The sequence below is a fragment of the Bubalus kerabau genome, chromosome 15 (genome assembly GCF_029407905.1).
Source record: "Bubalus kerabau isolate K-KA32 ecotype Philippines breed swamp buffalo chromosome 15, PCC_UOA_SB_1v2, whole genome shotgun sequence".
NCBI classification, from domain to species: domain Eukaryota; kingdom Metazoa; phylum Chordata; class Mammalia; order Artiodactyla; family Bovidae; genus Bubalus; species Bubalus kerabau.
In genome coordinates, this window is record NC_073638.1 from 43,535,607 (window position 1) to 43,548,560 (window position 12,954).

Below are 12,954 nucleotides of genomic sequence, written 5' to 3' on the forward strand. Positions count from 1 at the left end.
CTTGTGGGTGGCAGAGACTTGGGGTATGGCTGTGAGTACCCCACACACTCCCTGATGTTCATGAATTTTTGTCAAGTATTACCACTGCACGGATGTCCCTTTCCTCCCAGCTGTGTCAGCACTTCTCTTCGAAGCTAACTGCCTCTTTCTTACCTCCTTGGCAGAAACGTGTGCTGTCAACAATGGAGGCTGTGACCGCACCTGCAAGGATACTTCAACAGGGGTTCATTGCAGTTGTCCCGCTGGCTTCACGCTCCAGATGGACGGAAAGACCTGTAAAGGTAGCCTGGGCCTCTCCATGCAGCTCACCTGGGGGAGTAAAGGCAGTTCTCCCCCTCCACGCCTCCTGAGCGACTCCAGATTTGCTTATGATTCATATTGATCAAAAGGAAGCATTTCTTCCCTAGGCTAGTAGAAGGTTATAATTGAGGAAGCTTAATTAGAACCGACTTAATTACAGTAACTGTAGAGAAGGTCAGCTTCTACAGGCACAATCCATTTCAGGCAGTGGCCTTATTAGAAAAAAGCAGTTGTTCACGGAAACATTCATTTCCAGGAGATAATATCATCCTATCATAAATAACAGCCAAGATTGTTATCCAGAGAACTTAATGAATGTACCATCAACATATGGTAATGAATAGAGACCCCAGTGACTTAGTATTTCATGGGCAAGAGTACAAAGGCGTCGTTCTTTAATGTAATTTTAAAAAAGTAGATAAACAGTTACCAGATGAAACAGAAAATATAAGATTAATCAAGTATCAGAAATCATTTAAAAGCATTGAGGCTATTTAATCGTTATGTAATTTGCCAAAACAAATATTCTAGTTCCTTATAGTTTAAATCGTTAAACTGGAATGGGAAGTATAGGAAAGGAAGCCATCTCATCTTGAGAGACCAGTGCAGGCATGAGGGAGTAATAGGGCATCCCCATTTTCCCTCCGTTTGTTTCCTTAATTCCGGTTAAGAGAAGGGCAGCCTAAGTCCGAATTCTCCAGGGTATGAGGCACTTGTCTTTCAAAACGGGTTAAGCCAGGCAAGAGAAGGTGTGTAAGATGGAAAACATCGGTAAACATCCTTAAATGCTTTTATGGGTCTCTTTCTGTTTCAGAGAATAACGAAGCACACACGATAGCACTTCAGGGATTTGTGGCTAACAAGGCAAGTACCGCTGTCTGATTTGCCGATGCTTGCCTGTTACAGATATTGACGAGTGCCAGACGCGCAACGGAGGGTGTGATCATTTCTGCAGAAACACCGTGGGCAGTTTTGACTGCAGCTGCAAAAAGGGATTTAAATTATTAACAGATGAGAAGTCTTGCCAAGGTATGTGCTGAAACATAGCTGTGCCCTGCAGTGCCCACTGGTTGGATTGGAGAAGATGAAACCTCACCCGGGCCGAGACCGGCTGGCTGGGCTTCTCAAATGGAGTCGTTAATCCAGCCTCCAGCCTGTGCTTCACTTTTTTCATCTGTTAGGTAAAATACAAACATAAGTTAGCTCACAGGTATATTTTGGAAGTTCAGTTGTTGATGATTAGAGAACACCTCAAAGAACCTATGTGGTGTGATTACAGCCCAGAGCGTGCTGCTAGAAATGGATCGCAGAATGCAGGCAGGGTTGTGTTAGGGTTGAGATGAAGAATACGTTCCCTTTTCTAAAACTTCCTTGAGTGTTATGGATTTCCTAACAAAATTTGGTGCAAAACGATGTTGATTTAATTAACATATCTTTTCTCAGCAAAAAGTTGGGGTCAACTAATTGGTCCCTTTCTTATAGGCCTTGTTTGAATGACCAGCCTTTGGTGTTGCGGCAAGGGTAGGGGATGAGGGAGGGAGAGGACTGAGTGGAGGAGAGGCTGGGCAGTCCTTGGGCAGGATGTCAAATCCCTTCTCAGACACATTCTTCCCACATAAGGGATATCTTAAGGGAACTTCTCTGGGTAGCTGTTATTGATATTAATAATTGTTTTGGACAGCGATAAGCTGTTTTGGGTTGAGGGGGCATCATTTATATTTCCAGATGAGCACCTTTTATGCCCTATTGACATGCAAAAAGAAACCCACAGGAAAGATGTGCTGGCATTATTCCTGTTTCATTTCTGAGAATAAGAACAGCCTAACTTATTTGGTTAGAAGTCCCACAGTTAAATCAAAATCAGAAAAAAAAAATCTGATTTCACTTCAGATAATAAAGATGCAACATTACTTTTAAAAAATCTTACAGTCTTAAAATCTTAAGTTTCTCTCTTGGTTTTTTCCTTCTTGATACATAATTTGTCAGACTCTTCATATATAGCCCCCTTTAAAGTCAGCGAGTTCATTTTAGATAACTACTGCGTGATTTTCTTCTGTTTGACTTGGAAAGAAAATTTACTGTTCCATATGATGTTTCATAATGTATAGAGCAAGAAATACTATTTAAGCTGTGTAAACACATTAAAAAGGAATTAGAAAAGTGATTTCATTATTTTTGGCAAAGCAAGAGCCCTTTGTGAGCAGCCAAAGTTAGCTACCGAACAAACCCACATTCTCAGTAACTGGCTGATATTAATAACAGAATTCATAGAATGACATCAATTGCTACGGAGCAAATAGACTTTTTCTCATTTTTCACTGGTCAGTCTTGGTAGAACAAATATTTGCACAGAACAAACTTACTGAAGAAATTTCCAGGACTTCTGGGAAAAAGTGGATGAAGAGATTTTGTAAGATTTTGCCCTTTTTTATTTCATGTTTTTCATTCCTCCAATTCCTTCCAAATGTTTGTTTTTTATTAACGAAGTTTCTCATGGCACAGTTGGTGTTGAAAAAGGGATCTAGCAATGGTCTAGTTGGCTTGCACTGAGTCCTGCCCTGGTCCTGGTCTATCCATCTGGGGACACAAGTCATAACTGTTAAAATCTTCCCAAGAGTTGAGGAAGTGAAACACTGAAATTCCAGCATACGGGAAAGATGTGAGAACAGACCAGGGAAGAAGAGATGATTAGATCGATGAAGGCAGCCTCCTGAGGCTAGTTTCCATGACCTCAACTGAAGCCAAGGAGGCTTCCATGCTGAACCAGGAAGGGAGGGGTCTCCTGGGACTGAAACAGGAGGGAGGAACAAAGCCAAAGGATTGGCCAAAAGGATCTAGTTTGGTGCTTAAGCACCACATTTCAGGGTCTGCAATAGAAAATTACTGAGGATGTTAATGTTAATGATTTTTTTTTTTTTTTTTTTTTTAGTGCAGAGGGCATTAAAGCTCAAGATCAACTGGTCTCCTAGGGCCAGAAGACAAATTCTGGCTAGACCCAAAAGAGATATCTCCAGCTCAAGTGTTTTCTCTTTTTAATTGAATATAGCTTATAACATTACTATGGCTCTTTTACCAATTAGTAATAGAATAGTAATAACGCACAGTTCAGTTCAGTTCAGTCCCTTAGTCGTGTCCGACTCTTTGCGACCCCATGAATCGCAGCACTCCAGGTCTCCCTGTCCATCACCAACTCCCAGAGTTCACTCAAACTCATGTTCATCGAGTCGGTGATACCATCCAGCCATCTCATCCTCTGTCATCCCCTTCTCCTCCTGCCCCCAATCCCTCCCAGCATCAGAGTCTTTTCCAATGAGTCAACTCTTCGCATGAGGTGGCCAAAGTATTGGAGTTTCAGCTTTAGCATCAGTCCTTCCAATGAACACCCAGGACTGATCTCCTTTAGAATGGACTGGTTGGATCTCCTTGCAGTCCAAGGGACTCTCAAGAGTCTTCTCCAACACCACAGTTCAAAAGCATCAATTCTTCGGTGGTCAGCTTTCTTCACAGTCCAACTCTCACATCCATACATGACCACTGGAAAAACCATAGCCTTGACTAGATGGACCTTTGTTGACAAAGTAATGTCTCTGCTTTTCAATATGCTATCTAGGTTGGTCATAACTTTCCTTCCAAGGAGTAAGTGTCTTTTAATTTCATGGCTGCAATCACCATCTGCAGTGATTTTGGAGCCCCCCAAAATAAAGTCTGACACTGTTTCCACTGTTTCCCCATCTATTTCCCATGAAGTGATGGGACCAGAAGCCATGATCTTAGTTTTCTGAATGTTGAGCTTTAAGCCAACTTTTTCACTCTCCTCTTTCACTTTTCATCAAGAGGCTTTTTAGTTCCTCTTCACTTTCTGCCATAAGGGTGGTGTCATTTGCATATCTGAGGTTATTGATATTTCTCCCAGCAATCTTGATTCCAGCTTGTGCTTCTTCCAGCCCAGCATTTCTCATGATGTACTCTGCATATAAGTTAAATAAACAGGGTGACAATATGTAGCCTTGACGTACTCCTTTTCCTATTTGGAACCAGTCTGTTGTTCCATGTCCAGTTCTAGCTGTTGCTTCCTGACCTGCATATAGGTTTCTCAAGAGGCAGGTCAGGTGGTCTGGTATTCCCATCTCTCTCAGAATTTTCCACAGTTTATTGTGATACACACAGTCAAAGGCTTTGGCGCACAGGCAGCACCTTAATAGTTTACAACCATTTTTAGGTATGTTAGGGCTTCCCTGATGGCTCAGATGGTAAAGAATTTGCCTGCAGTGAGGGGGACCAGGGTTTGATCCCTGGGTGGGGAAGATCCCCTGGAGGAGGGTATGGCAACCCACTCCAGTATTCTTGCCTGGAGATTTCCATGGATAGAGGAACCTAGTGGGCTACAGTCCATGCGATCACAAAGAGCTGGACACGACTGAGTGACTTTCACTTCTCTTTCACTTTTAGGTATGTTATTTCACTTGACTTCATTTCAGTATCTTGAATTGCTCAGCCCTGCAAATAAGCATGGGTGAGAGAGACCCACTGAGCTTTTTAGTTTGCAATAGCACTTGGAAATAAGGGTCCTGGCTGTGAATATACTTATTGTGAGTTGCTCAACACTTTAATACAAGTGAGCAGGGAGAGCTGATAGATAATTCTTTGCTCTGTTTTTTGTTTTTTTTTTTTTGTTATCGGTCAGCAACTAGTGTTCTTATAAGCGTGTTTTTCTCTCTGCTTGTCCCTCAGAGTCAGTTTCAGCTCCCCTCTCCCTTTGACAATTACAGATGTGGATGAATGCTCTCTGGATAGGACCTGTGACCACAGCTGCATCAACCACCCGGGCAGCTTCACATGTGCTTGCAACGAAGGGTACACCCTCTATGGCTTTACCCACTGCGGAGGTGAGCAGAGTCCCTCTAGAGTCACATGAGGCTGGGCCTTACTCCTAAGGTTTCCTGAGATCAGGGCCAATTTTTCTAGCTTGGGAACTGAACTGGACATACCAGTCACTTAACAGTAGTAGGGAGTCCCTCAGTTCAAGGTAAGCATCTGCTATGGGAAATCTTCTCACATTGATGCCTTTAATTCATCAAGTGTGAGATGGAGCAGAGAGAAGAGCCGAGTTCTTTCAGTGGTGAATGCTTTATGGACTTTATTGATGCTGTTGTACTCAGAGAATGGAGGGTCTCTCAGGAGCTGATGTACTGTCTGCTGGAACTTCCCAACAGATAGTAAAGTCACAGTCCTCAGAGAGGCTTGGCGGTGCACCAACTGATTCCACAGTCTTACTGCGCATAGGGGCTGGCTGTGGGGCTTGGTTTGAGCTCTTTGAGCTGGTCTTTGTGTAGGTCTCTCATCTGGAAGTGGGACCACAGACCCTATCTCTCTGCTCTGAGCCCTTGAAGCAACATCTTCTGATGTCTCATGATCTTACAGCCAAGTCGACTATAGCCCAAGTCAGATTTGGTGTCACTGCGCCCTCTAATCATCAGATGCATTTAGCAATCTTTGAGAATGCAGATTCTGATTCTGATTCTAAATGGCTAGACTTCCAAGGTGATTTTGGGGATCTGAGGATATGGGAACCACTGGTCTAAGTATTTCCTACCCGATCCTTGTGTCCTATGTCCTTAGGAAGAATGGATAGTAGTGATTTGTCATAAATAGTGTTGTTTCTCTTCCCCTTTTCAAAACATACCCGTCATGGCTGAAGACATACTCTCAAGTCCATCAAGAAAGTTCAAGGAAATGTTTCCTGAATGTGAATATGTATCTGTGTTTTAGTTGGAGTCACCTTCCAACTTAGACTCAGTCTCAGGTTGATGGGGATTAGTGCACATCATTTTTCTTTTTTAATGCCAAAATTTTGACAGCATAACTGCTTTATTTTTTAAAATTTTATTGTTTATTTATTTAGCTGCATTAGGTCTTCGTTGTAGCACACAGACTCTCTAGTTGTGGCACATGGGCATTTTTTTTTAATCTATACCCTAAGTTTATAAACTATCAAGTGGAGAATCCTCATTCTCTCTATCTCCCTTGGGATGTAACTCAGGAAGACAGTGGAGTTTTAACTTAGGGGCCTGTGCTGTGGCTGAGTTGGACCCTGAGAGTAGAGTGTGACCCTTTCTCAATGTGCTCGTTGGGGCAACTGTTTGGTCAAGAATGGAACTTGAGATCATCCTGGTGAGGTTCCTGCCAGGAAATCCACTGAATGGGGAGGGGGTCAGCTGGTTCCAAGTGCACGCTCTGAAGGCAATCAGCACGTCCCCTTAGTGAGTTTCAGTCACATGACTCCCCTCCTGCTTCTTCCTTGATGGAGGGATACTGTCAGCCTGGTCAGCGACAGACGGCTGTGACAGGAGAGTGTTTTACTTCCCAGACACCAACGAGTGCAGCATCAACAACGGAGGCTGTCAGCAGGTCTGTGTGAACACTGTGGGCAGCTACGAATGCCACTGCCACTCTGGGTACAAGCTCCACTGGAATAAAAAGGACTGTGTGGGTAAGAGTCCCCGAGGCTCAGGCTCAGTGCAGCCCAGCAGTTCTCGCCACACCCCCTGGACCCGGCGTGTGCCGGCCAGTCCTCTACTGAACTCTCTTGCCCTCAGCTGCAGCAGCCCATCTTTAAATAGTTTAAAAACAGGAGATACTTTGCAGGCTCTTTGGTGTTTCCTTCTGTGCTTCAGCGTAGGTTGGAACTCACTTCTGTTTGCTTTTCCATATGAAAAGAATAGCAAACCAGACGCTCCTTTACCCTGGGGGGTGGTGGGGAATAAGCGAGTGTCTGTGTTTTGGGCTGGGCATCAGCGCTGCCTTCTTCGCTCGGGTCTGTGGTGTGTGGGAGTCAGCTGGCCTGGTCTCACCAGGAAGTGTCCTTCTCTCTCTGTAAGTGTCTGCATTTTGTCCTGTCTAGAAGTGAAGGGGGGCCTGCCCACTAGCCTGTCACCCCCCGTGTCCCTGCAGTGCGGTAAGAGTGGTGGAGGAGACAGGTGCTTCCTCAGATGTCACTCTGGCATTCACCTCTCTCCAGGTGAGTGGGTCCCAGGCCCGGGGCCAGGCCCTCCTGGCTCGAGGTGTTAGAAGCCCTCACAGGTCTTCCAAGTATTTGACCAGCTGCTCCCTGACCCCTGGAGGCCTGTGCTCTGAGACCCTGTGTTCTGGGGGTTTTTCTAGTGGTTCACGTGGAGCGGGGGGAGGGAGGGACTCGAGCTTCTGGCAGGAGAGCCTGTAATCTCGCCCACATGCTGACAACCCACCTTCTGTCTGTCAGGACTGCAAGAGGCCTATTCTGTAACCTGCGGCTCTTCCTCTCCTCTCAGGAACAAACAGCAAAAATCAAATGACTCCGCTTTCGGGGGTAATTACCAAATCTGCGTGTTGTCTCTGGGGCTCACTGTGTTCGATGGGCTTCATTTGTGGGGTGCTGTTCTTGGGTGTTGACTTTGTTTTCTTTTCTCCTAATCTCTCTGATGCCACGAGCATGTTACAGGATGTTCTTGCCTGCAGCCTCGGTGCCTGTGATCTGACTCACCACATAGCAGACACTTACTGAGTGTCCACTCTGTCAGGAGGCTCTGTGCAGCCCTGGTGGGTCATCATATTGGGCAGAGGGCCATGTAGCTCCGGGGCCAGGAGACTCGGGTCTCCCCAGCTCCAGGTACCATAAAGCCCCTCAGAGGCCCAGCAGGAAAAAACAGGTACTTGGGGTGCATGGCATTGGTGGAGACATGAGCATGACAGGGGAGCAAGGATCCTGTCAAGAGAAAGAAGCCCAAACCCTTCTCGGTTTATCAAAAGACAAAGAGTAACCTTTAAAGCTCTTCAGAGGCCTTGTTCTTCCAGATTTAGATGGGTTTGTGATGACGTCATGAGAATATCTAAATAAGGAAATGGTTCTAGATGTCCATACTATGCGTTTAAGCAAAGATAGAGGCTCAAAGCATGATAATAACAGCTTGTGTGAATTGATGGAGCAGTTAAAACATATGTGAGCTGATTTATTATAATCCACACGATAGCCCTCTGGGGCTATTTTATTGTTATTTTTATTAACCAGATGAAGAAACTGAGGTTTAGAGAGGTGAAGTAGCATATCCAAAGTGAGTCAGATGGGACACTAGCAGAGCCAGAATTTTGACCAGGCAGCCTGGATCCAGAGTCTTGGGCATTGCCCTTCACTGCTTCTCTTGTGCGATGCTTACGCCCAGTCAGAGGGGACACTATGGTCTGTTTCACTTAGAGATTAAGGCCACCCTAATGGGCAAGCAAATTGTTAACAGTTATTCAGTTCTTACTACGTACCAGACAGTAGGCTAAACATTTTTTGTTGTTGTTGTTTTGCGTTACCTCCTTTAGTTCTCGTAACAGCTTCAGTAGTGTAGGGACTGTCTGTTTTGTGGATGAGGACACTGAGGCTTAGGGAGACTGAGTAACCTGCTCAAGTTCTCATCACAAATCGAAGGGCTGGAATGGGAATCCTGGTCATTGGCTCCAGAGTCCAACACAAGGTTAAGACTGTGGAAGGAGAGCAGAACGTTCTACGTGAGGCCCTCAGAGCAGGCCCTTTGCTCCCTCGCAGACCCTGAGAGTCCTGGCCGTGTTTAGTGATGCTGTCCTTGTCTGGAATGGTGGCTCCCTCAGCCCTGCCCTCCCAGGACGGGCTTGTTGAGGAGAACCTGCCTGTCCATTTTTCTCCACTGTCTTGTCCAAATGTGAACTGGGGGATTCTGGCCTTCCTTCTTGGAAAGGCACAGAAATGACCTCATTTTTCATCTCACTGCTGAGGCTGTTTTTGGCCCTTCCTTTGTTATGTTTGAGCGCTGGATTCATCTTAGATGAAGGGACAAGTGTAACTCTTAGGAGGCTCCTGGTGCCGTTCATCCCAGGGTCATGGGTGCCCCCGGATCCCAGTCTTCCTTGGTCTCAGAGTAAGAGAGGGGCTCAGGGTATGCTTCCAGCAATGGACAACTTGCCGTGACCCGCTGGGATTTTCATTCCTTTGCCTCCAGAGGTAACCTCTCTCACTTGTTTCTTTCTGAAGATGTCGCCACCGTCAGGACAAGTGTAACCTTTAAGCTAAATGAAGGCAAATGTAGTTTGAAAAAGGCTGAGCTGTTTCCTGAGGGTCTGCGACCAGTCCTCCCAGGTATGGAATCAGATGGCTGGTGCAGGAAGTGTGTCTGCATGCCGGGGAAGGGATCTGTAGCCAGCGGAGCCCTTCAGATGGGATCCTACGGTTCAGACTCTCTATGCACTCTCTTCTCAAGAGGAAGAAGACCCCTGCCTGGCAGCTCCATATGCCCCTGGGGTTACACATTAGGACTTCCTTTGCAGGGTACAGAGGGTGAACCTCTGGGGAAATCTGTGAGTTAATAGCAATCAATATGGGCTTAAGATGCATTAGTAACTTGTGATCATATTGGGTTAAAATTTCTAGATCTTAGAGTTTGCTTAAAATATAATCCAAAGAAATGAAAAAAGGTTTGGCTCAGAAAGGATCATCTTTGGTGAACAAAAATATCATATCCAGCTTTTCTGCTGGATCTCATCTTTGGAGGCAGTGATGCCATTGGCTTCAGCAGAACAAATACTTTCCAAGTAGACCTGGCTTTATGGAAAGAGCAGAATCCAACATTCCTCTTTCTCCCCTAGCTCACATTTCCAGTATTAGTTCATAGAATAATTTTAGAGAATAAAAGAAAAATCACGATTCATGTATTAGGGAGGGTTCTTTCCCTAGTCTACCCTCAAATAAATCATACAAACAAATAAAAGCATAGTCACTCTAGTCACATCTGGCTGCCTATTTTAAGTAACTAACCAAGATTAATTTGGGCACCTCCATTTGATGGAATTGGAGAAGGAAATGGCAACCCATTTCAATATCCTTGCCTGGGAAATCCCACAGACAGAGGAGGCTGGGCACTACAGCCCATGAGGTAGCAAAGAGTTGGACACAACTTATCAACTAAGCAGCAACATTTTATTGAATATTACACAGCTATTAATTATGGGTTTTCTTGATGGAATATTATGCAGCTGTTAATTATGGGTTTTCAAAGAATGTTTAATGACATTAGAAAATGTTATAATAAAGATGAAAAAAAGAGTCACATTTTGTATATCTAATACAACCTAAACTGTGCAAAAAAAAAAAAGCATAAGTAGAAGAAAAACAAAGAAAACTCACCATGTCCATATTAGTAGGTTAAATCTAGGTGGAAGGATGTTGAGTGATTTTAATTTTTTTGCTGAATTTTCCAAATTCCCCAATAGTGAGCATTTATACTTTTAATCAGAGGGTGAAAGCATTATTTCAAGATAGATTTGGTCTTTAGTTCATTTAGTGGTATTATACTAATGTTAATTTCTTAGTTTTGATAAAGATACATGTAAATATAAGATGTTAACATTAGAGAACACTGGATGAAGAGATGTGAGAACTCTGAATACCCTCTCAGAAACTTTCCTATACATCTAAGCTTACTTCAAAATAAAAAAATTTTTAAATAGATATGGGAAAATAGAAAGTGAAAGAGGTTCAAAATGAACATCTATTCAGTTTGAGATTTGAAGTGAGCCTTTTGAGAGGTAAGATGGATCTTTAGGGAAAAACTAATTTGCCTTCTCCTTCCTTTGACCCTGATGCCCTGCTGATTTGAACATCCTTATAATGTTAAGAGAAGAACATGATACAGATAATTCATCAGTTCAGTTGAGATTAGTTCATTGTGCGGATAGTATGTGGATCTGCTCTTTGGTTCTGGTTAACAATCATTAGTCAAAAGATTCACTGGAAGTCATGGAATGAGGAGTGAGGGTCAGAAACGAGCATGTCCAAAGCCCCGCCTTACATAACACCTTCACTCCCGTCCTGTGTGCCTTCATGACTGCTTGGATCTGTTGATTCTTTGTGCCATTTACTGCTCCTGGTTATTTCAAAATGAGTCGTCACTGTTGATGTGCTTTCCAGCTTTCCCTTTGATTGGAATTACTCCAAGGTCAGTTTGCCTGAAAGCAGGAGTTAATTTCCTTTCTACTCCCATGCTCGTTCTGTACTTGAAGACTTAGCCCCTGCTTGAGGCATCATAGTTCAGCTTTAAAGAAATGAACCCTGAGAACATTAATGCACCTTAGCAAACCACCAGTCAGGAAGGCAAGACAACCTTTGGTTCCCGTCTTCCACATGTGTGGCTGGTCATTCAGAAACATCCAGCATCTGTTTATGAAAATCAGTTTTGAGAGCTAAATGGTAAAGTTACATAGGAGGCAGTACTGGCTCTTCAAGATTATAATGTCATCGTGCTCCAGGCTGAGGGCTTGCAGTGTCTTGGCATCTGGAGTTAATCATCTGGTCCCCGGAGAGCTGTTCTAATGAAATGTTTACAGAGTTTGAGCGAATGTTCAGCCGAGTGCTTTGCCAGGATTTGGCTTCCGATAATTTTGTTTCTCCATACAGAGAAGCACAGCTCAGTAAAAGAGAGTTTCCGCTACGCAAACCTTACATGCAGCTCTGGCAAGCAAGTCCCAGGAGGCCCTGGCCGACCGAACGCCCCTAAGGAAATGTTTATCACTGTTGAGTTTGAGCTTGAAACTAACCAAAAGGAGGTGACAGGTTGGTTTGAAAATAGTCTCTGGTGCCAGGTTTCTTACAGCTTTCTCCTGTTTCTTTGCCTTTCGCTCTTCATCATTCTTGTGGGGGGAAATTGTACATTCACTTAAGTATCTCCTGTTTTTTTTGGTTTGTTTGTTTACCCCCAAACTACACTGAATTTGTTTGGAACCTGATGATTTTATCTGCCTCATCAAAACTCAAAGCTACCATTTTGGCCAACAAATTTCTGTTTGAATCAAATGCTGCCCAGCCTGCTAGGTGCCCAGCTCCATGTCTCTCCCCACGCTGTCTGCAGGGGGCTGTGAGTGTTGGTAGGCCCTGTAGTTGGTCTAGACATAGTCCAGCAGATACGTACAGCAGCCTGAACTCCCCTCCACTGCACTCTCTGGTTTCTACAGTGTCTTGTGATCTCAGTTGCCTGGTAAAGCGAACAGAGAAGCGGCTCCGGAAGGCCGTCCGCACTCTCCGGAAGGCTGCCCACAGGGAGCAGCTGCACCTCCAGCTCTCAGGTGTGAACCTTGAAGTGGCTAAAAAGTCTCCCCGAACATCTGAACGCCAGATAGAGTCCTGTGCAATGGGCCAGGACCATGGAGGAAACCAGTGTGGTGAGTGGCCTGCTAGCCGGGACATTTTTAATAGAACTCTCTTGAGCTCCAAACACACTAAAGGTATCCATAAGCAAGTCTGGCCCATCCTTTCTCCCCAGGCTCCTTCCAGAGAACACCCGGGATCCCCACCCTCATTTGAGATCTTTACTTGGTACTGCCCTTGCCTACTGGATCAGGAGCCCCTGAACACAAGGAGTAGTGCCTGGCACTTAGTAAATGTCAGCTGAGTTGAGGGATGGGATGGAAGAGGCAGGGCTGATGAGAAGAGAGAGGGTTGTCCTTTAAGGGTCTGAGGGACCGTGGTCTTCAAAGCGCTGTGGTTCCCCCAGCTGGGGCAAGACTGCAAATATAAGGCGTCACTGAGCCTTCTTGACACTCCACTCTCAACAATTCCCCTATCATCTCCCTATGGTTTGACCCATGATGGCAGTTAACAAACTCTTG

The 12,954-nt window shown here is 44.7% G+C and overlaps 1 protein-coding gene across 4 annotated transcripts in view; it reads left to right on the top strand.

The window, feature by feature from the left end:
* SCUBE2 (signal peptide, CUB domain and EGF like domain containing 2) overlaps window positions 1–12,954 on the top strand; it is a 68,339-nt gene that overhangs the window by 27,901 nt on the left and 27,484 nt on the right. For 3 of the 4 annotated variants that reach the window (XM_055548690.1, XM_055548689.1, XM_055548688.1), the window contains 9 exons: window positions 165–281; window positions 1,207–1,329; window positions 5,070–5,186; window positions 6,668–6,790; window positions 7,202–7,318; window positions 7,559–7,645; window positions 9,329–9,433; window positions 11,747–11,902; window positions 12,301–12,507. In XM_055548690.1, the coding sequence (XP_055404665.1) occupies window positions 165–281; window positions 1,207–1,329; window positions 5,070–5,186; window positions 6,668–6,790; window positions 7,202–7,318; window positions 7,559–7,645; window positions 9,329–9,433; window positions 11,747–11,902; window positions 12,301–12,507 (1,152 nt within the window). The remainder of the gene's footprint in view (window positions 1–164; window positions 282–1,206; window positions 1,330–5,069; window positions 5,187–6,667; window positions 6,791–7,201; window positions 7,319–7,558; window positions 7,646–9,328; window positions 9,434–11,746; window positions 11,903–12,300; window positions 12,508–12,954) is intronic. The other variant, XM_055548691.1, reaches the window with a different exon arrangement.